The sequence below is a fragment of the Botryllus schlosseri genome, chromosome 12 (genome assembly GCF_051294905.1).
Source record: "Botryllus schlosseri isolate E-star chromosome 12, Bs_hap1, whole genome shotgun sequence".
NCBI lineage: Eukaryota > Metazoa > Chordata > Ascidiacea > Stolidobranchia > Styelidae > Botryllus > Botryllus schlosseri.
This window is the reverse complement of record NC_137247.1, coordinates 4,180,175-4,202,764: the sequence shown is the minus strand read 5'-3', so window position 1 is coordinate 4,202,764 and position 22,590 is coordinate 4,180,175. Positions and strand designations below refer to the sequence as shown.

General features: G+C 41.1%; 2 protein-coding genes across 2 annotated transcripts; one reads left to right on the top strand and one right to left on the bottom strand.

Moving 5' to 3' along the window:
- The first annotated feature begins 1,718 nt into the window (after nt 1-1,718).
- On the top strand, nt 1,719-7,273 carry LOC145452932 (uncharacterized). The gene is made up of 5 exons (XM_080331064.1): nt 1,719-1,877; nt 1,963-2,074; nt 2,130-2,322; nt 5,002-5,189; nt 5,244-7,273. Exons 1-5 carry the CDS (start codon nt 1,825-1,827, stop codon nt 5,586-5,588), a joined length of 891 nt encoding a protein of 296 aa, XP_080187190.1. The 5' UTR covers nt 1,719-1,824; the 3' UTR covers nt 5,589-7,273.
- On the bottom strand, nt 6,837-21,915 carry LOC145452927 (TBC1 domain family member 23-like). The gene is made up of 11 exons (XM_080331059.1): nt 21,662-21,915; nt 21,471-21,592; nt 16,039-16,902; nt 14,640-14,851; nt 13,522-13,677; nt 12,713-12,794; nt 12,084-12,193; nt 10,872-10,991; nt 10,316-10,404; nt 7,125-7,333; nt 6,837-6,999 (listed from the first exon to the last, which is right to left on the bottom strand). Exons 1-11 carry the CDS (start codon nt 21,749-21,751, stop codon nt 6,918-6,920), a joined length of 2,136 nt encoding a protein of 711 aa, XP_080187185.1. The 5' UTR covers nt 21,752-21,915; the 3' UTR covers nt 6,837-6,917.
- Between the last annotated feature and the right edge of the window lie 675 nt (nt 21,916-22,590).

Sequence of the window (22,590 nt, the reverse complement as noted above, 5' to 3'; positions counted from 1 at the left end):
CACTGTTCCTCACTAGCCGAAATGGCTTCGGCGATGGCGACCGCAATGCATCGATGGAGAGGCAGCTGATATGAGCATTAGGCATATTGTCTTGTCTTGACGTGCAATGGCCCAGATCTTGCCAAGTCCGAGGCAGATAGAATACGACCAAGGGCTTTCCCACAAGCTGCAGCTTCAGGATGAGATAGTCTTTCAGCTAGTAACATGTATGGCTATCCCAAATATCAATTCATTTGTCGCTGAAGAGCCTGTCAGGTATCGTGAGCAGATCATATAGTTCCAAATAAAGTAAAATATGACTTCTTTTGTGGTAACCGTGCCAATCGCCCATGTTATTGAGCACAGCGATGTGCTAACGTAAAGTTTTAAAAACGTGGTTGCTCTACTGTGTGGCCTATTTGTCTCGATATTGCATTTTTGAGGGCCGCGGCCTCCACAAAAAGTGGCCCGCGACACGTTTTGAGTCGGCCACCCGACACTGTAAAGTTCTCCTGCATGACAACGACCACTATGACTGTGCGGTACGGTGTATGTGAAGCGATGGCGGCTTAACATTGGATTTCCCGGCGCAAAAGTGGTATTCTTGTTGACTCGCTCCAAAATGCCGCGGACAAATTTGAGGCATTTTTAGGAAAACAATAAATTAGATCAGAATTAAAATTATGGCATAAAAGCATTTAACAAATTAGATTAGAATTAGAATTAGAGCATAGGATCATTTCACAAATTAGATTAGAATTAGATTATTGGCATTTCGCTCTGATGTAGTGAAATTAGACAACTAGAATTATCTATAGTTGTCCAAGTCTGCTCCCTTATAAGATTTGTTACAATGAGGAAGGCCAGAATATAATTCCTATACCGAGCGGGATAGTGTAATGGTTATACGTCCGGCTTCTCGATCGGTAGGTCGTGGGTTCGATTCCCGGCCGGGTAAGACCAAAGACTCGAAAATTGGTAACCTGCAGCTATCCTGCTAGGCGCTCAGCAATCACGGATAGCATAGATGAGAAAATAAAAATAAAAACGGGGGGCAGACTAGACGACCTAATGGGGCCGTATCGCAACTCCGTCGTCAAAGCATCCCGATGGTGCAGGCGAAAAAGAATATCATATCTCTCTCTCTCTCTCTCTCTATAGTGCCTACTGCTTATAGTTTGATTTATGGTTGATACAATGTAGTTTATAGATTCTAGTCAGATTTATAGATTAGATTTGTGAATAAATTAACTGGTGTACTTCATCAGGCTGTGAGATTACGGGCAGCATTCTCGGCCGAAAGCCGATTTCTAGCAAGTAACATGCAAGTAATAAGAAAAGGATTAATTTCAGGAAACGGTATGGCGGTGTCCGTGTCGACGGTTTCGGTGCCGCACGAAGCTACTACGGAGCATTCCATTCCCTCAGTCGAATACCGAGTTTTACGTCTTTGTTCAGCTTGTTATTGTGAATCGCCAGTACCCCATTACATTTTAGTAAGGGAAGCCATTTTATCATTGTATTCAGAGTCATTTTTCTTTTCATGGCGTTTCGACTGTACTCGAGATCAATGGCTCTTTTACAACAGGCCGATATTCTTACGATTCGTGATTTTATACTATGATCCACTATTGTTCGAGACTTTAGAAACACAACTCTTATCCGGATCAGATGACGACAAGGAGCCTAAAGATAAATAGGCTAGCATCCGACACCTAAGTAGAGATTGTGAGGTCGACTCGGTCGTTCCCATCACATATCATTATGCGCTATTCGCCACCCACATTGCAGTCATAGAGTAACGTTGGTCAAAAGGGTGTCGCAGCTGCAACCCTACGGTGTAATATGCTGTTGGCAAACGTCTATCTACGATATAGGAACAAAGGAAAAGTAAAAAAGTTTAGTTTCATGATCAAGTCAAGCGTGTTTATGACTGTGGTTGAGTGCTGGCATGAAAATCGTTGAAAAAAATCGTTCGCATAGGTGCTTCGGGACGGGAGGCAATGACTTAGGGCAGATGAAGTCCCCATGTGGCATTTCCTCAACGACCGCTGACGAAATCGTAGTCGCAGATTGGAACAATTGTCGGATTCAGGTTTGTGGATTTTGTTTAATAAGTCGCGTCCTCGCTACATCATTCGTGTTTCAAGATCTTCGACGTCAACGGACAAGTGAAGGGAGTCTTCGGAAGCGAAGGAAAATCAGATGGTCAATTCAATGGCGTGTGTGACGTGTGTGTGACGTCAAAGGGGTGGATTGTCGCCTCGGACGGTGGTAATAACAGAATCGAAATATTCGACGAACACGGGAGGTTCGTTCGGACGTTCGGCAGCAGAGGATCAGGTGCAGTTGCGTGATTTGCGGTGGAGATAGCATAGTGGTGACAATATAAGCGCCTATCGACCAGGCGGTCGAGGTTGGATCCCAATTCGGAAGTTTTTCTGGGCTCCTCTTCGCCCGCGTCGCTGTTCTTAGGGCGACAAAAAAAGTCTAGAAAAAAATTATGAAAGAGCGCACCTACAAAGAATGGAAAGAGAAAGAAAGAGTCGCGAAATTGTAGTCTAGACCAGACCTGGGCAAACTGCGGCCCGCGGGCCACATGCGACCCGCGAAGCCATTCTGTGCGGCCCGCGAAGTGTTGCTCGGAATTCAAGACATAAAACATGCTTTTTGAATGACTAAACCGTAGGCTGTATCAACTTAACAGGACATTCGTTTATTCTGAAGCCTGTTCATTAATATGCCACGATTACGCTGCCTATACGTAGGCTACCTCGCATGCGTAATCCAAATTCCAAATAAAGGCAATATGGCAAAATACGAGTAGCAATTGGAGTTACAAGAAATGACTCTTTTCCTGTAGTTTTACGGCATGTGTTTCAAATTGTTACGTGATACGTTTCCAAATCCCTAATTCGTAAAACAAGTCAATCAGTGCTCGCGATTACTATATATGACTCATTATATCTATCGCCCATAATGGATTAACGAGCATGCCAAAAAAGAAACCCGCAAACTGACATTCAAAGAAGGTTTAGACTTCGAAGGACTAAATATTTGTTTGTTGGTATCAGGGGTAGCCTACGACCTCTCTTCTAGTGTTTGCAGAGCATGTTGCCGAGATTACGGATTTTAATTAATGTCGGTCTTATGATAAAAAAAGACACGAAACACTCGGTCAATGGAGGGCAGAGTTCAGAAAAACTGCAAGCTTCGCTCAACATCAAGGCAGTGTTGGGATGACTCGAGTCACCTTTTTCGTGTGACTTGACTTGACTCGAGTCACTTAGCTAAAATGACTTGACTTGACTTGACTCGGCACATCAGAAATGTGGATTGACTCGTGACTCGGAGCAAAATTCACGAGTCAATTTCAAGTCATCAAGTATAATCGGTTTCGATAAAAATCACTGTATCTTGCATATGTTCGGATTGTTCGCGAAACGCTGGTTTAACCAATCATTCATTTCACTGAGCCTGCATTGTACTCTCACAAATATATTGACCGCAAACGAAGTGATCGAAGCTTACAGCTTACGCTGTCGTAAACTAGTGTGGTAAAGTAATTAAATAGCAAAATGTATATTTCTGTTGTCCATTCTTACCTCAACCAAACCTCTTGTTTTAGTGAAATTGAATTCGAATATAGTTTATATCGTCCTCAACCGTTGGCGCAGGCTCGAATTGTATCATATCAATTTGTAAATCGGTAATGTATTGCATCTAATCAATTCGTTTCTCGTTCTATATTTTGGCCGTTAACTATAAACTGAGGCTATGCAACTATACTTATGTAGTTTAGCGGTTCTACGAATATGTGAGCGATCCAACGCCCTCTTGCGCGTATATTTAACTCTATATTCGTTCATCGGTGCAAAATCAATAACCAGTCAATTTTTATTTCAGACGTCTAGCAAAAATGTCATGACGTAGTATGCCTCATACTTCGAAAAGGCAACTTGACTTGAAATGTGACTTGACTCGTGACTTGACTTGACTTGACTTGACTCGACTTGAAACGATTCACCTCCAAAAATCAAGTGACTTAACTTGACTCGAGTCACCTTCGAAAATCGATTGACCTGACTTGACTCCAGTCAAAATGTGCAATGACTCGAAATGACATCAATCAAATGGCAGCAATCAAGAAAATAAGCTTCGTACTCTATTGCATATACAATTCAGTGCAGGGCTTGTCGAACTGGAGGGGGGGTCATGAAAGCATCAGTTGTAGGCGCGAAGCCGAAGTTTAAGGACTTTTTTTCGCGCTTCGCGCGATTTATCCCCAGCTTGCGCAGTTATATTGCTCTGTGTAATTGTCCGACTTTGATATTTCAGAATTAAGTCATCAACAGCCATAAACTTCCATGTGATCAAACTATCCGTTGGGATTGCTAGCATTCTGATATCATGATATCACTAAATTTAAAAAAGTGTTAAGGGGCACGAAATTTTCACTATCATAAAGGGAGGCGTGCCTAAAAAAGTTTGAAAGTTAGAATCTTAATAGAGGAACGTGGATAGGGGTATAAAGAGTTGAAAGGTATCATGGTTAACATTATTTCGAATCCTGACGGTAAATATATATATTTTTAATTTACCGTCCCCTTCTCGTTACCTGACCTGAACACATTCACTGAGCAGCTTATATTAACAATGTAATTTAGAAATAAAATTAAAATACGCTGGAGAATATAGCTAAAAAATTTCACTCGGCCAACCAACGTATTTTCTACTTCTCATTTGGCCCGCGGAGGAAAATAATTGCCCACCCCTGGTCTAGACTATAACATTGAAAAAGGATATGTGACATCGGGCACTCCCAGGTGGGTGCCATCGTGTCATGCAGTTTAAGAGACCGCAGCTGCAACCGCAACTGGTCGTTCGACATCCACCTTAGCTGTTCATTGCATCGCATTGTACATTGTGTGTGTCTTGTTCAGATAAAAATATGATTTAACCCATTGATTTATTGATGTCACATTGGTCGGTGATAATGACGTCGATCTTGGTTTTGTTCAGGAGATGGAAAGCTGAACGTTCCTCATGGAGTTGCAATGGACGAAAAGGGGCTGATTTACGTTTGTGACAGACTCAATCACCGAGTTCAGGTTTTCTCGGAGGACGGAAAGTTCGTTCGGCAGTTCAGACCAGAGGGAAACGTCCCTTTCTTTATACCGAAATATCTTTCCGTGACTCCGAACGGCAGAGTAGGTGACTCGCCAGTTCCATATAAACTCGCATTTTTATTCATCTTTTCTCAGGTGGTCGTCAGCAATTACAGTTACATGTTCGGTCCAGTCAGTCCCGCAGTTAATGTTTTCGACGAGTACGGCCGCCATCTTTTCTACTTCGGATGGACAGGAACGAAGGAGAGTCAGTTCATGAATCCGGCAGGCATCGCCACAGATGATCACGGCAATATTATCGTCGTAGACAGTCATAACCACCGGGTCCAGGTTTTCACGAGAGACGGAGAATTTGTGTCTTGCTTTGGCAGCTTTGGTTTTAAGCCGGGAGAGATGTGGTGCCCGACAGGAGTTTGCCTTTTGTCAGACGGAGGAATCGCGGTCTGGGACGGTCTCAACAGCAGAGTTCAAATCTTTTGAGCAACGAGATTCTTCTGTTCATCCCTGGAGCTGTTCCAATTTCTATTTTTGTGCATTGTTTTTGTAGTAGCGTGACTGACGGTCTGTCTAATATACGAGACGTGAGTCCTCAAGCAGCCATGTATTCAGTGACGACCAAGCACCGAAGCACCTGCGATGTCGTCACACCCTAGTGGCGCCATAGAGCTACCACTACAGTTTTGCTTTACGTTTGCCCGTTATGGTCATTAACTATGTGCACGCAGCTATCCCTTTCCTGGTTGTGCATTTCCTAAAAGGGTTGAAACAACGGGATTTTGACCAGACCAGTTGGAGGTACACATATGTTACGGCCTAATACGCACGTTAGGGTCAGGCTAAACTAGGTGAATGCCCAATTGCCCATGCCCAACTTGAAGGCCGCCAGGAGTCTATATCGGAATATACTTATACACTCTGTTATCGAAGTCATTTTGTGACTCAATCAAGCACGGAGTTCGATGAAGGAATCGTAGACGTGTACAACGGCGACATAATCCAATCCCAAGAAAACGAAGGCGAGATTTCATGGTGGCTAGCACGAAAAATATTCATAAGAAATCATATATTCGATAGTACCTTCATGGTAATACTAGGGTTACCATACGCGTCCTCCTTTACGAGCATTTGTCCTCCTGTTTCAGGTTTTTGAAAATGTCCTCAGAGGACGGCCAATCAGCGCGGAAATAGAGTGAGATACCGTAAATCAGCACCGAAGTAAAAGTGTATTTTGGGCGCTGTGCGAAAAAGTTTACCTTTTTTTAGTCAACCGACCACGAAGTGAGAAAAAATTACTATTTTCTGTAGATTTTTCTTCGGAATTCTGGGTTTCAAAATTTTGAAAAAGTGTCCTCCTTTCCCGATTCCAAAATATGGTAACCCTAGGTAATACGTCGTGGAGTAATAACCGTAAACGAGCGTCGTCTCTGCGTCTGCATGAAAGTCCATGGTGTGTTACGTCGGATACTTACATATAGATACAATTCCATTCGTCCCAGAACACTAGAAATTGGCGTTAGGCCGTGAATGGCGAAGTGTAATCTAACATCCCGAGGAAGTTCAACGAATAACACATCAAACTATCATACACAACATGTATTGCTACTTGTCGCAACGGTAAAAATCACCTACACTGTCCTGGCCATTCACATGTCAACAAGCCTTACTAGAGCTCTATTCGCTCCCAAATTTCCCTGGCACCACACGACCTCGTCAAGTCGAACTCGTGACCGATTCTATAAATATATATTTCAGTCTGTTGACCCACTACACGTATAATGCACAATTACCAAGAAAAATATGAAAAAACAGTTATTCATCTTTTTCTTCCAAGACTCTCATGATTTCCCGCTTGATCTGTTTCATCACAACGCCCGCGTCCGGTATGAGGTACCTTAGAGGAGAAAAATACAGGCTGCTCAGACAGCTTGGTACTTTGGTTATTAATCAGGGCTTTGCCCAGCCATACATACGGCATAGTGATATCGCTGAACAAACACCACACAAGCTTAAACGTACCTTTCCGCGGTCTCGTTTTCTCCGTCTTGCTGGAACCGAAACGCGATCATCTCCGAGCAGCTCTTTTTCGAGGTAATCTTAGACACGGTCGATAGCGGATGTGCCGACACGATCGCGTACTTTTTGTGTCTCTTGCTCTCGCGCAAGCATATCAATTCGTCGCCTCTGATAGCGATGCATACTTCCGGACGTTTACCGTTGGCCAGCACCTACAAGACGGGATATTTGTATTTTAAGAGACTACAGGTATACATCGTCGGTATGCAACTGGATAATATTGATTGGCTCAGTATGCCCATTATAGTTGATTATATAGTTAACCGACGATACAAAATACTCCTCTTCCTCAATATTCCCAACTATGTGATGAGACTCTTGAAGGTAAAGAGCTTCAAAACAATAATGAGCAATATTCGTATTGAAATAAACAATTGAATAATATATTCATATTGAAATGAACCCGAATATTTTCGGCTGACACTCGTCATGGGTAATCGTCAGCAACTAGTAGAGAATTGGAAAGAACATTGTATATCAACAATCGTATCACAAATGCATAGATCTGTTTGGCTGACACTCGTCAGGGGTAATCGTGAGCAACTACTAGTATGCGCTTTTCAGTTCTCTCCTTTCGCAAGTTGACTTTCTTGATCTTTGCGCACGCAAGTTATGATTTTAAAGTAGAAAGAGGTTTTCCTATATGCTTGCACCGCTTTCATAATTGAAATTACCATGAAAACCGCTCGAAATAGCCTCCGTGTCACAGTAACTGAATTTACTTTTGAAAATTGCAACCATTTTAGTGGTATTTGTCATTTTGTGTTAGACACACTGCGCATCTCTACTTATAAATGACAAGAAATCCAGGGCTGTGACGACTCGAGAGTCATTTTCTCAAAATACAGAAATGACTCAACTCGACTGTGGACAATTTGCGTATTGACTCTAACCAAGTCACATGACTCAGACGGCCAAGACCGACATTTCGTTGTAATTTCGAAGAATAGTACAGTAACCACACTATTGGCATTTAAAAGAAACAGCTAAAAAAGTGAGGAAAACTAGTATATTATACATGCGAACCATTCGATATCACCAAACAGAGTTATAAAAAGCGGGTTAAACAAGACTTCAACTGGAAACTGAACAGTCAACACAATGACTTGGACTCGAGCCACAATACCATGACTCGGACTCGACCCTCTGGCCGCTAACTTGGGCCCGTATTCAAGAAACCTTACTCAGTGCTCAAACTCATTTTGCGTCAACATTGCGTAAGAATCGGTATTCAGAAAGCGAAGCGAGAGAACGAGTTTGAGTTCGACTTGAGTCGAACTTGGCGCTCTTTCGAGTTCTACTTTTGTGGTTATGGTATTCAATGACGATCTGAGGTTGGAGTCGATCTCGAAATGCGGCGTTTGAGCAAGCGTTTTCCGAGTCAAGCCGTATGCAGACTCAAGGCCCTACTCATTCCTTTTTTATGGTATGGCCCTGAATATATTGCGGAAATTGCGCTGTGAGCATGTTTGGTGCCTGAATTCACAATTTCAATTGTAATATACAGCACCGTTATAAGAAGGAAATCATGTTCTAGCGCCGTATGGCTTCATCGTTGGCTTCCCAAATCTGCGGACATTTTCATCAGAAAGGTTTCCGATGGATTCGCAAAATCGGTTAATTCCTCATAACCCTCTGTTTTTTCACTTGATATAAAACGTAGCATCAGGATATGTAGAAACGAATAGAGGATTTTAACGAACTATATTGTTCCCTGAACTGAAACCTGATAATACTTTTGTGAGTCGTATAATTTGTCGTGTGAACGTAGATAAAGAAATATGAAATCGTACGACGTTGGGTTCATTTCGAGATATACGTGTGTAATACCACGTAGAGAAATTGATGTATACATTCATGATTATTAGCTGACTCGGAAGTCGATATACATTCATGATTATTAGCTGGTTCGGAAGTCGATAGACATTTATAAGTACTTCGCTAATGGCGAGAAATTAATATTGCATTTTGAACCGTACGTGATATTCAATAAAGTTACAAGCCGGGGAGACGGAAACAAAATATATTCGTCAGTGTGATCCATCGAATACGTGTGCAATAGACAGGCTTCGTGGTACGTCAGCCAACCAGGTCGTACGCCGTGGTTACGCCGGTCTGTCGAACGGAAGAAGAAACACGCAGCGAATTGTAAACGCAACCTTCTGGGAGTCAATAATATATCTTGGAGTCAGATATACAATTATACAACTACAAACGTTCGCTCTGCGTTAAAAGGATCAATGTTACTGAAAAACCACACACAAGCTGTTGTCTACAATCCTAGCAAGAACCGAATCCTCGGCGATGCGTACAAATGCACTACACGATGGTGGATGACCTGGCGCTTTACGAATGTACGCAATGTTAGATCACAGCAATACAGTTGATAAAACCGTCTGTCCCTGTGTATAGCGAAAATATCAACAACGCGGTACCAATACCCATCATCAGTAATCCAATAAATAGCTTGTGCTTATGCCTGAAAACTTCAGGATGAAGTCTGGTGTTTCATTACTTGAAAATATTTGCTTTGGCTACTACAGTATGTCAAATAGTCATGTTATTGAGCGGTGTTATTTCGTCTATACATCCGGCGTATAATTCTAATATAATGTGTTGCCGTAATTGAAGGCAATACTAGGCAACCAACATCACATCCAAACCCGCGGATTGCCAGATCGCGAGCAATTAACAAAACCGCAGACGTCTGCAAGCAGTCATCAAGCTGTCTAATCTATCGAGTAAAGACTCGAAACCGAGCAACGCTCGAAATCCTACCCGAATACCAAACGATCTCTCGAATCGAGCTTGACTCAGCCTTTGCTCCGTCGAGCACGACTTGAGTTTGAGATAGATACGTGTTTCTGAATACGAGCCTTGGACTCGGACTTGACTCGGTGGTGAATTTAAAATTACTCGACTAGAGTCAAAATTGTAAAAGTGAGATTGACTTGTGACTCGGAGCCTTGTGACTTGGGTTACAACCCTGTGGAAAACCACAAGTTCACAAATTTACATGAGTACAGACCATTTCCATCGCCTCTGGAATCGGCCAATTTAAAACACGAGAGGTAGCTGCCGAATGAAGAGGCAGCTCCATTTCGGAAGCATAAAAAAGCGTAGAGTGAAATTACCAAAAAACACGGATAGACTTTCGCGATTCCGTAAACACTCTTCCATTCTTCCAAAGTTTTCAACTCGACTTGGCTGTCCTCGCTGCCATCTGCAAAAAGTTCATCAAGTCAAAAATTCCCGGAGACCCGTCCTATCACTTCACACCAGGGTCGGACTATTAGAAAATTGCCAGTTTTTCTAAATTCGGTTTGAATTAGAATTGCTGAATTCGCAAAAACTTGGAAAGTGAATGAATACCAATTCAGAACTGGAAAGAATACAACAAAAATTCAAGTTAAATTCATATGAAATAAGAGTGCGTCCTCATAAGCACGAGAATGGCAAATGTCCCTGCGCTAAGCTTGGCTCGTTCCGCACTATACAGTTCTCTTTAGGTATTTTCAAGAAAACCAAAAATTAGTTCAAAATTAAAACCAGGGCATAGAAACATTTCACGACCTGTGGTTCAGCTTTCGTTGAAATAAAAAAAATTGCTGACGAACTATGCAACAAGAGATCAACACGGGTGATATCATTCGACAGAGCCCTTGCAGACAATTAGTCACGGCAGAGTACCTTTGCTTGTACCGGGTTGGTCAGAGTCAGATCCACCCCGGCCCTGTTCTTCCTCCCCGCCGATCGAGAAGATGGGCTGCGTGCCGCGGTACGGTTTCGCGCTGTTCCAGTCCATCATTCCTGAAATCGACAATAGCCTTGAATAGCAAACGATATTTTCGAATAATCGCAGTAAGCACTTAGCCGAAATAGCTAGACCAGTGGTTTTCCACCGTTTTGTCTTTGCGGACCCCCTATGGACCATCGCAGACCCCCCCTCCCAACTTAAGTTTTAGTTCAAATTTAACTCAATCATTGTGAAACCGATATCTACCTTGTGCCAATATTAACTGTAGGCTAGTGATGAACAGCAAAAAATTGACTTTTCTTGAAAACAACATCATACCATTTATGTAGAAAACTTTTATTAATTCAAAGCGATAAGAGATAAGTAGTGGTCTAGTGGCGAATGTAATAATAAAGCGCAGTGCTTCCGACGACACCTTTGGGTATGATGCAACATGCGTTGCACAAAAATTGAGAAATACAACAAAACATATAACGTCCAGCCTTGTCATTTCTATCTAGCAGCTCATCTTGAGGTTATTCTGGAATAACGGTTATGTAAATCACAGGGGAAAATGAATTTTTGCAAACAATTTTTTCCAAAACCCCGACAAAACATCTCTAAACAGCAATATGTTGGTATCAGCGGACTGCTGACAGTTAAAATGAGTTTGCACTGTAGAATATTTCATCTCAGACTGCCATTCTGTTGATGTGAATGACTCGAACCAAGTAATATGACTCGAGACTATGACAACCAAGACAGACATTTCGATAACTTCGAAGAATTGTAAGTCACCACATGATTGGTATTTCGTCAATAAGTACTGATTCTTGGAAAATTGAGCCAGAAAATGATGGGATTGAGGAAAATTACGATATTATGAATGCGAGCCATTCTATATCACTCGAGCAGAGTTGAAAAAGTGGGTTGAACCGGAATGAACTCAATACTGAACAGAGAACAAAATGACCTGGACTTTAGTCACAATCCTACCTTCTACTATTCAAAGTCCAAAGTGTAAAAAGAAAGTAATTTTGCCTAAAAAACAGTCCTAGCAGGAGTGAAGATTGCCTAAAAGCGCGACTTCTCGAGTAAGTAACACAAGTAAGCAAAACGTACTCGAGCCTGAAAATGTAGAAATACCGGTCACGTCTGTTAAATACCTTGCTCGCCGTCCATCAGCTTGGAGACTTTGCTTTTGATGTCTTGCGATTTCGATTTGATCGTAGTGGTCAAGCTTCTCATGAAGCCGTCCACCACGCCTTTCTCAGACCTGCGAAAACACCCGCCAATGATTCGAGTCAAATATTAATTTTGATGGTTAGATTCGAGCAGGCTGAGTCAAATTTATAGAGCGCTGAATTTGCACGGCTCTGGCGATCAAGAATTTTTTTTCAAGAATCATCTCCAAAACATGCGCAAAACGGCTACACGTGTTCAAAACAAATTCGGCAATACTGTATTTGTAGTCAAAAACGGTGCATATTTCAGATCGTCGTGATAGTTGAGACTCGAAATTCAAATCCGCACTTTGAATCCATTCTTTTTCTTATTTGTGTCCAGACCTATAGGCATACTTAATCTCACTTTTTCATGTCAACACTGGAATTCCATGGCCAATCCTGGACCTGGACCAGGGGTCGCCAACACGCGGCCCGCGAGGTAATATTTTGCGACCCGCGATATGATTTGAGATTTCGGAAGAACGCTTAGTAAAGCATATTGAAAAGCGACCCATTTTGAGTCGGCGACCAGATCTATATTGTATCAGAAAACCAAAGCCGGCACCTACCCTGACGACGGACCGTCCGGCTCATCCGAGAGACGCGCGTTATTACGGTTCTCCTTCAATTCTCTCACACGTCGAACGTTGCCTGACAAGGAAAGCAATAGTTTCAGCGAAATTGAGACGGAAAGAATCCGCATCTAACGCCCCGATTACAAGTGAAATTGGCGACACCTAATCATAACCTACTCGCACCCCCTAACCCTATCCACAATACATCAATACATACGTACTAAGTGCAGAGAGATAAATTCACCAAGTGCCGTGCATCACAATTCACACACATAGTCAGTAAAACATTCCTTCTCGAATATCTAAATACAATATCGATACATACTTTTCAAAATTTAAAATATAAAATAGTTATAATAGTAGGTGGTTACATCTCTAATGCTGAATTCAGCAAGTGTCGTAATGTCACAATTCACAGTGGCTGCCAGTGAACCAATTCAAATTTATTGTTACAAAGTATTGGTGCATTGTTTTCATAGCCTATTGATGCATTGTTTTCATAATATTAATAGCTATTACATTTCTGACGCTAAATTCACCAAATGCAGTATATCACAATTCAGTGAAACATTTCGAATTGATTGATACAATATCAATGCATTGCTTTCACATTAATAATAGGTAGGTCTATATATTAGATTAGTACTTAGTTACTGAACACTAAAGCATTTGGCTTGACCGTAGCCACTGCAGTAATATTCTACATTGCTCGATGCTTCCATTTGAACCATATTGACGACTAAATTAACACTGTTCATGGTTGAAACCCAAGTCAAACCAAAAATAAAATTTCAATTATCTACCCGTCAACCAGTCACCGAGTTTAACATTGGCTTCCGTCAGGTAAGACACAATTGCGTCGAATCCCCCTTGCAACACGCTAACGTACGAGTGCTGATTCTTCAACAGATAGGCGATGGTCATGTGTAAGTGTTGGTCTTCGTCTTTATCGCCACTACCTGCAAAACAACGAGGTATAAGTTGGCAAATAACCAAGAGGTATTCCAGAAAAACGAATAGATTTTTGCTTCGATTGTAGAGTCAGTAATATTCCGAAATGGCACAGCGTGGTCATTGGTCAATCATCATTACGGATAAGCAAGATCGAATCACAATCTATTCGAATCAGAAACTAAATATTTCACTTAAATAGAACAGGGATAATAGAATAGTCAATCGAAACTAAATTCAAAGCGATTTGCATACTGCATTGTATAGCACAGTGGTTCTCAACCTTTTTGGTCTTGCGTACAAGCAAAAAGAACTTTGAATATCAACACTTGTAGCACCAAATACGACGTCACAGGCGACTGTCAGTCAAACATATTTGGTTTCATTCCAACATGAATATATTTTTCAATTCTACTATTGAAGCTCTCTAAATCTACGAGTCTATCCAAGTCAGTTTTTTTGGATCAGTTTATTTTTTTAGACCCTTTTATGACAGTGAAAAATTTTGCGCCCCCTTATCGTCATATCACATAACGCGACCAGAATGCTAGCAGTCCCAACGCATTGTTTGATGGCATGGAAGGTTATGACTGTCGATGAGATAATCCTCAAGTATGGAATTAGGACTATACGCATACTAACTATGAATTGAAGGTAAATCGCTGAAAGCGCGGAAAAAAGTTTCCGTTCACCGCAGCTTTGCACCCCCCTCAGATGCTTTCACGTCCCCCAGTTTGAGAACCACTGCACTAAGCAACACGTGTCAACAATGTTATTCACTGCTTTCAAGTTAGAAATAAAATTGCTCATCGCGGAACATAAACTTTAGTCTTGGCCCGCCATTGTATTTTGGGGCATTTGGCCCGCTGGGAAAAATAATTGCCCACCCCTGGGTTACTCAGTCCCTGGTATCTGATCCAAGTCGACGGCAAACCTGTTTCCATACCCAATCTATGCAAAAACGACCCACCGATCAAGCACATGTGCTCCCCGACTTCCAAATTCCCGGCTTCGATCGCTTGCTTTTGCGCCACGAAAAGCGATTCGATCGCCATCGAAAATTCTTTCGGTTCGCGTAACATCAGCGTCGCGTCCAAATGGTGGGCCGACTGCAAATGTCCCTCGTTGTAGAAATCGGACGGGCGGCAATCGACCAGGAAGAATCGCACCTCGTTTGGTTCGCTACAAAAAAGACATGCTACCAAATATCCCCACGATCATACAATACCAAAGAACATACTTCAAAAAGCATGTAGGATAATGTAAATGACGACCCAGGCTACTGTGCCAACGCTAAGTGCTTTTTCAGTTTGCGACCCAGTTTTAAAGCAAGTTTTACTGTGCGACCCGCAATGAGATATGACCAAAGGAATGAAAAACAAACAATGTAGGACTACTTGCATGCTATTTACCAGTAACGTAAAAGATAAGCTTTCATATTAGCTATATCACATGAAGTCTAGGTTTAATTGGTTTAATTTTCCTATTCGGAAATTATTCAAAAATACAAAAAATTGAGGTATGGTACATATATTTCCAACTAAACGCCACATATAAGATCGACAGTATTCCATAAGTATTTTATTTATAGCCATGAAATTGCTATCATATCAATCAAATCGCATTTCTGTCAAAGGCTACTGAACAATCACAACAGAGTGGATTTTAACAGGACTTCGGGAGTTATAAAGATGTAATATCAGAACAGGCGCATTAAATGTTTCTGACGTTACATTTGAGCCAAATACATGTACCGCAGTTAAATTTAGGGTTAATTTTGATTTTTGAAGGTTCACTGGTCCGCAAAATTTGTTTCAAGTTTTACCCGTCTGGGAGGTCAAAAAGGTTGAGGAGAACCGCTAGATTAGATGGCTGATTGCTTTGAATTAGAATTTACAAATGTAGCACGCCAAAAATATGAACTTGTAACAACTTAGATGCATGAACTGACGTCGATAATCCACATAGTAAAAGCCTTGTACAAACAATTGGGTTTCCAAAAATCACAACTAGAATTAGTACCTTTAGAAATTCGTAACTGCAACACAGATAACTAGGTAATTCAAATCAACATTTCGGGAAGAGGGGGGGTGTTGCGTTTGAAATGGGAAGCGTTTCGACCCCAAAATCCTAGCCCTGGCTAGCCACTATCAGTAATGATGACTTTGAGTTAGCAATAACTGCAGGAGCATCACACAACAGAACACCTGTATTAGGATTCATGCCAAATGGCGAGACATGTTTTTGTTAAATCCGCAATGAGAACTCAAAACACCAGGTAGTTGATCACAGACCAACTACATTGGGTGTTTATACAAGTCTGTAATTAACGGACCCACGGTAACCCGTGACTAACGTAGGCTACATACCTTTCAAAGTCCAAGTCGGAATCTTCTAAACGAAATATGTCTTCGGTCGAGACTTGCAGACATAGCGACTGCGCGAGCTCACTTTCCCTTTTAGCGGCACCTTTCGACGAATTAAGCAGCATACCTCCAAAAATGGACGTTTGGTACCGTCGGAAAGCCGAGCGCGGCGTTTTATTGCGAAAATAAATGGCCAACTGACAAAAATCCTCTACATCCACAACTTCCAGCGCGGACGGAAACTCGGTTAGAGTCTTCAAAATTTCTTCTTTCGTATCGTTTTTCATGGAGATAATCTGTTCTTTGGCATTGACCGTCACTACGAGCGCCAGAAAAATGCCGAAGTACGGGTCCGTTTCTTGAAAATATATATCCCACAAAGACAAGGTCACCTTTTTTTTACATCTAGACGCGAACATAGTGACGAGCCACGGTCGCATGAAGTCGCGCATTGAGATTTTTTTAGAATCCAGCAAACAACATAGTTCTGGATCGTGATACATCAAGATATGTCTAAACAAATCATAAGGAGCGTCTGATGTGTCATCCTTAGGAACATATCGAGTTAATATGGCGTAGAAGCAATTGTAAATATCAGCTCGGTTCAAATCGCCAAACGACGACAGCGGCTGTAGTAAATCGAGCCATTGAATCTCGAATTTAATGGCTCTGCTTTTCATGTAGAACGTGACGATGGATTCCATGTCTGAGATTATAGTTTCTGATCTTTCGGATTCCATTTTGGCAGCTGAATCGACGCATGCTTGGTGGATTGTGTCCTGTTCGGGGAGGTCGAGTTTACCGTCCCAGCAACTTAGCGGGTCGCCACGGCTTGCTGTGTTCAAGCAGATTTTCCATACCGCTGTCCTGTTTGAACGAATTGACAAGAAATTGGATAATACACTCAAATTGAAATGAACCCGAATATTTTTGGCTGTAAACATCACCACCTAGTAGAGAATAGGAAAGAACATTGTACAGCAACAATCGTATCACTGAACACGTTGGAGTATTTGGTTGTATTAAGATTTAACTAAAACACTACTAGTCCTACGTTAAATACTATGATGAAGTCCTGTGACAAGCCCACTGGGTCTTCTGCTGGACATGGAAGCAAACAGAAGTCTGCCAACAATTCTGGTGTGACTACCGGTACCCTACACCAGAGCGTACTGCAGCAAATTCGTACGGAACTTCCAACTATTATCAAGAACTGTCTTGAAGAAGTTTGCAAAGAAGGAAACTTCCATTTATCCAATCCTGATCTACAAAAATCTCTTTTGGAAGTCAATTCATCCATCAAAGATCTGAAATTAGAGCTGGACGAAATAAAAAGAAGTCAGAACTTTATTACCGATAAATTTGATGAATTCGAAAAGCGAATTGAAATCAACTCAATAACATTGAAAGATAACAAAAAGCTCATCAAAGATCACGAAGAAATGATACAAAGTCAATCTGCAGTAATTGAAAAACTAACCAATAAAATGGAAGAAATGGATCGTCAATGCAGAATGGATATACTGGAATTTCATGGGATTGCAGCAACTCAAAAAGAGGATACTAACTCCTTGATCAATGAAGTCGTATCCAAATTGAATATTACCTTGAGCGAATCCGACATTTCGTACTCACATCGAAAATTTCGTGCTGATGAGACTTCATCCAAGCCTCCACCAATAATAGTCAAGTTTTCCTCCAGAAAAATCCGAAACAATGTTTATTCAAGCCGCCATAACCTAAAAAATTCGACCGACACACCAAGGATTCCTGACATGGACAAAGTCTTCATTATTGAAAACCTGACTGAAAAGAACCGCCAACTCTTCTTCGATGCCAGGAAATTGAAAAGGGATCATGGCTACTCATACCTCTGGACAAAGTTTGGAAGAGTTCTGGTGAGAAAGAATGATGATGCATCGATTCTTCAAGTATGCAATGAAAGTGACTTACAGAAGATCAAGTGACTTCAGTACAGATGTCCATTTTATCAAGAAATAACTCTCAAAGATGTCCTCTACATCATCACGACATGATACGGTAATTGCTACTCCTCGTGTTAATCAAATGTTAGACATTTCCAAATTTAACTTCAGCAATGTATTTGAGTGTTACTCCTCCGACATTGATGACATTGCACATAAACTGGATGACATAGGGCACCGTGAAAAAGTTACTCTAATGCACCTCAATCTTAGATCTCTAGCTAGTCATATTGATGACCTTAGCGACATGATTTATAGCCTGCATAATGCACCATCTATTATAGGAATATCCGAAACCAAGTTACCCAATACAGATGCTCCTGATCTTAATCTTGATGGTTTCGATTTCTATCATTCACCATCCCCCACAAATGCTGGTGGTGTCGGCCTCTACATAAAATCGACTTATCCAGTTTCGCTGACAGATACTTATGACCTAGATGTTCATGGTGTAGAGCAAATATGGGCCAAAATAGCTCATCCTATCGGCAATTCGCCCTCTTTCATAGTTGGTGTTATCTATAGACATCCAAGTCACTCCTTCTCAGATTTCTCTGCGGAACTGAGCCGCACATTGTCATTACTAAATTCTCAAATGAAAACTTTTTTCATCCTCGGAGACTTGAATATCAACTTACTATCTACTACAACGGGAACTCTTGACCATTTGAATATTTTGAACTCTCACGGTACGGCTCCTCTTATCACTTTACCGACTCGAGTAACTCATCACTCTGCAACACTACTTGATCACATATACACCAACCTAACTGCGTGCCCTATTCATCCTTTGGTTATCCGGAATGATCTTACAGACCATTATCCAGTTTTGGCCGATGTTGTTACCAAATCTCCACCATTTAAAAGTAGTTATGTTTATAAAAGACTACCTACAATGGAGTCCAAGACTTCATTATTAGTTGAATCATTCGACTATTTTCCTGGTAATGATCTACAGCCTCTCACCAAAGAAAATCTTGATGCTCAGTTTGAGAGCTTTCTATCTCAGATCACTGACCTAATCAACAAACACATTCCTATCCAGCGCCTTACACGTAGACAACGCAAGTTACATCTCAAACCCTGGATCACTCCAGGTATTCTGCGCTCCATTAAGAAAAGGAATAAACTTCATCGTATATGGATCACAAATGGTATTGAATTAGACCGAATCAAGTATAAAACATATGCAAATAAATTAAACCAGATCAAATTCAAGGCAAAAAAATCATACTTTCACAAATATTTCAATCAACATAGCTCAAATCAAAAACAGATGTGGCGTGGGATAAAGAATCTCATCAATCCTTGCTCACATAAATCAACCAAACCATCCCAAATTATCGATGAAAATGGGCTGGTGATATCTGATCCTGCATCTATAGCATGCACTTTCAACAAATATTTTACATCAATTGGTCCAAATCTTGCTTTGAAGTGTAAAAATTCGCACAACAGATGCATCTTGCCTCCATTCCAGAGCAATGCTAACAGCATGTTCATGGTGCCTGCCAATGAACCAGAAATACATGATATAATTAGAAATATGAAGGGTGGGAAGGCAGAGGGTTACGATAAGTTACCAGTTGAGCTGCTCAAAGTAATAACACCAGCTATTACACCATACCTCTGCCACTTCTTCAATCAGTGTGTAGAAAATGGAATTTTCCCTAACTCACTTAAAATTGCAAGGGTGGTTCCAGTTTATAAAAAAGGAGACAAAAGTGATATGTCTAACTATAGGCCTATATCCATCTTATCTTGCATGGCTATAGTGTTTGAGAAGCTCATCCATACACGTCTATATAAGTACTTTGAACCTCTACTGTACCCTAACCAATTTGGCTTTCGTACCAACTGCAATACTAACCAAGCAGTACTCAACCTTCTTCTTCAATATTATTCAACAATATCTAAAAATGAAATTGGCTGTAGTATTTTTCTGGACCTTCAAAAAGCTTTTGACACAGTAAACCACAGCTTTTTACTCGATAAACTATTTCGATATGGGGTGAGAGGCTCTCAGCACAATCTAATAAAATCTTATCTATCAAACCGCATGCAATATGTTGATGATCTATCTTCTGTCAAGTCTGCTTCATCGTTAGTTACCTGTGGCATCCCACAAGGATCGGTCCTTGGACCGTTACTGTTCAATATATACTTGAACGACTTGATCGCATGCTCTCCTTTTCACACGACACTTTTTGCGGATGACACATGCTTGTATATCTCGGCTTCCTCTCTTCCAATCTTGCAAGAATTAGTTCACACTCAAATGCATCGAATAAGTTCCTGGATGAATGCGAACAAGCTACTCATAAATCCGTCTAAAACACAAATTCTAATCATTAACCAAAAGCCTAGTCCCGTTACATTCTTCTCTCCATTTTTGAATCTGAATAATACAAATGTGAACCCCATCTCCTGTGTGAAGTACCTTGGAATTCACATTGACGATAATTTATCATGGAAATCCCATATCGATAAAATTACTACGAAACTTTCCAGGGTTGTAGGGATTTTTTCTCGTCTCAGACACAGTCTCCCAAGACCTGTGCTTAGAAATTTATATTTCTCACTCTTTCATAGTCAGCTCAGTTATGGCATAGTCTTCTGGGGACTTAGCTGCAAAACGTACTATTCGAAAATCGAAGTACTTCAAAATTTGGCAATTAAATACATCAGTGGTATGAAAGAACGGGAACGACTCTCCCCCAAATATAAATCCCTGAACATTTTGAAAGTAAAGGACCTTTGCACTCTGGAGGTTGCTAAATTGATGTATAAGTATGATCGAGGTGATCTCCCAAGTTTGTTTAGTGATATGTTCACGCCATCTAGTGTCGTACATACACACCGTACTCGGTCTTCGACTTCAAAAAAATTATTTGTATCTCGTGTGACGAATAGTAAGTGCCGCAGATCAATCATATATCATGGACCAAAAATATGGAATGACATTCCTTTAGCCATGAGGGAAATGTCTTTTTCAGCCTTTTGTCGCGAATTTAAATCTCATTTACTCTTGTCATATTGAAGTTAGTTAGATTTGCATTGTAATTGCCGTATATTGGATTAGATAATCTTATGTTGCCAAATTGTTTCTTTTTCATAATTTGAACTGACAACTCCGTACATCTATCCATCTTCTATTTATTTTTTGTTTTCATTGCATTTCGTTCTTTAGTTTACTTCTTTATTATTGTTGCCTGTTACTCTGTTGTTGTTCCAACTTACCACTGTTCTACCTGTTTTTAATTTATTCTTGACGCGAGACTCTATTAAAAGACGATTTTTGTACTCCATCGCTGCAGCTGACTAGATGGTCCCTAAGGAACCGTATCGCTGCAACATGTATTTTGTTTTTGAATGTAATTTTTTGCTCAATAAAAACTGTCTCTGTCTCTGTCTCACGGAACAGTAATGTATGGCGCTGAGGCAGCCTACCTGTGTTTAGCAGGCAGCACTCTCGACTGACAAAGGCTCTTAATCATTGAATGATCAACGAATCCCTCAAGCATTGCATCTTCAAGATCAGCGTGCCAGGCGTCCGCATCTTCGCAATCTCCCTAGGCAACAGCATATTATCACTGATTCACGATCAGAGCAAAAACGTTCACGGCTTAAACAAAATTTACCTCTTCTCCATCTAAATCTATATCGCCAATGTCGATAGCATCCTCATCAGGCAAGGATTCCTCGAATTCTTCCAGATCTTTACCATCCATTGCGTTCACAATCACACCATGACTTGTTCAAGAATACTGTCTGGATATATTGGGCCAAACACGATCGACTACGCCCGTTATTTTATTATAAAGGTTTAGAAAATTCGTCCACAGTGACGCGGCCAATATCTCGTAACGCATTCCTTAGAATCCTTACAATTCCCATAATAATGCCAACAGATATTACGGCCACGCCACAGGTATTTGAAATGTCTTCCGGCCAGCCGTAGTACTTGTCCTGTCCGAGATATTTCCAAGTTTAATAAATACATATGAATTATATTGTATTTAAATGAATTGTAAATGTTATTATTTCATTTATCCTGCATATTATAGGAGACTATAATAAAATCATGCGTAAATCTCGACGAATATGAAGAGGTCGGAAGCCAAGATCTTGGGTGACACCTAACGAATGGACAATATATTTACATAACCGTTGTTTATTTTCATGAGCACAAAAAAGTTGTGGTCCGTAAAGAGAGAGAGAGAGAGATGATATTCTTTTTCGCCTGCACCATCGAGATGCTTTGACGACGGAGTTGCGATACGGCCCCATGAGGTCATCTAGTCTGCGCCCCCGTTTTTATTTCTCCTCCATGCTATCCGTGATCGCTGAGCGCCTAGCAGGATAGCTGCGGATACCAGTTTTCGAGTCTTTGGTATGACCCGGCCGGGGATCGAACCCACGACCTACCGCTCGAGAAGCAGGACGCATAACCATTACACTATCTCGCTCGTACGTAGATGAAGAATAGGACAGAATCTCAACCAAACAGACATAGTTTGACCTACTAGTCGGCCCGCAAGTTTACCGGACCACGACCTGACATATCGAT

Coding starts and splice junctions, on each gene's coding strand:
- LOC145452932 (XM_080331064.1), top strand. CDS start 1,825: ATGCTGTTGGCAAACGTCTATCTACGATATAGGAACAAAGGAAAAGTA. Junction 2,323..5,001: donor GTTCGGCAGCAGAGGATCAG/GTGCAGTTGCGT, acceptor GGTTTTGTTCAG/GAGATGGAAAGCTGAACGTT. Junction 5,190..5,243: donor CCGTGACTCCGAACGGCAGA/GTAGGTGACTCG, acceptor ATCTTTTCTCAG/GTGGTCGTCAGCAATTACAG.
- LOC145452927 (XM_080331059.1), bottom strand. CDS start 21,751: ATGGATGGTAAAGATCTGGAAGAATTCGAGGAATCCTTGCCTGATGAG. Junction 10,992..12,083: donor GCTGATGGACGGCGAGCAAG/GTATTTAACAGA, acceptor TGTCGATTTCAG/GAATGATGGACTGGAACAGC. Junction 7,000..7,124: donor GAAAACGAGACCGCGGAAAG/GTACGTTTAAGC, acceptor TTCTCCTCTAAG/GTACCTCATACCGGACGCGG.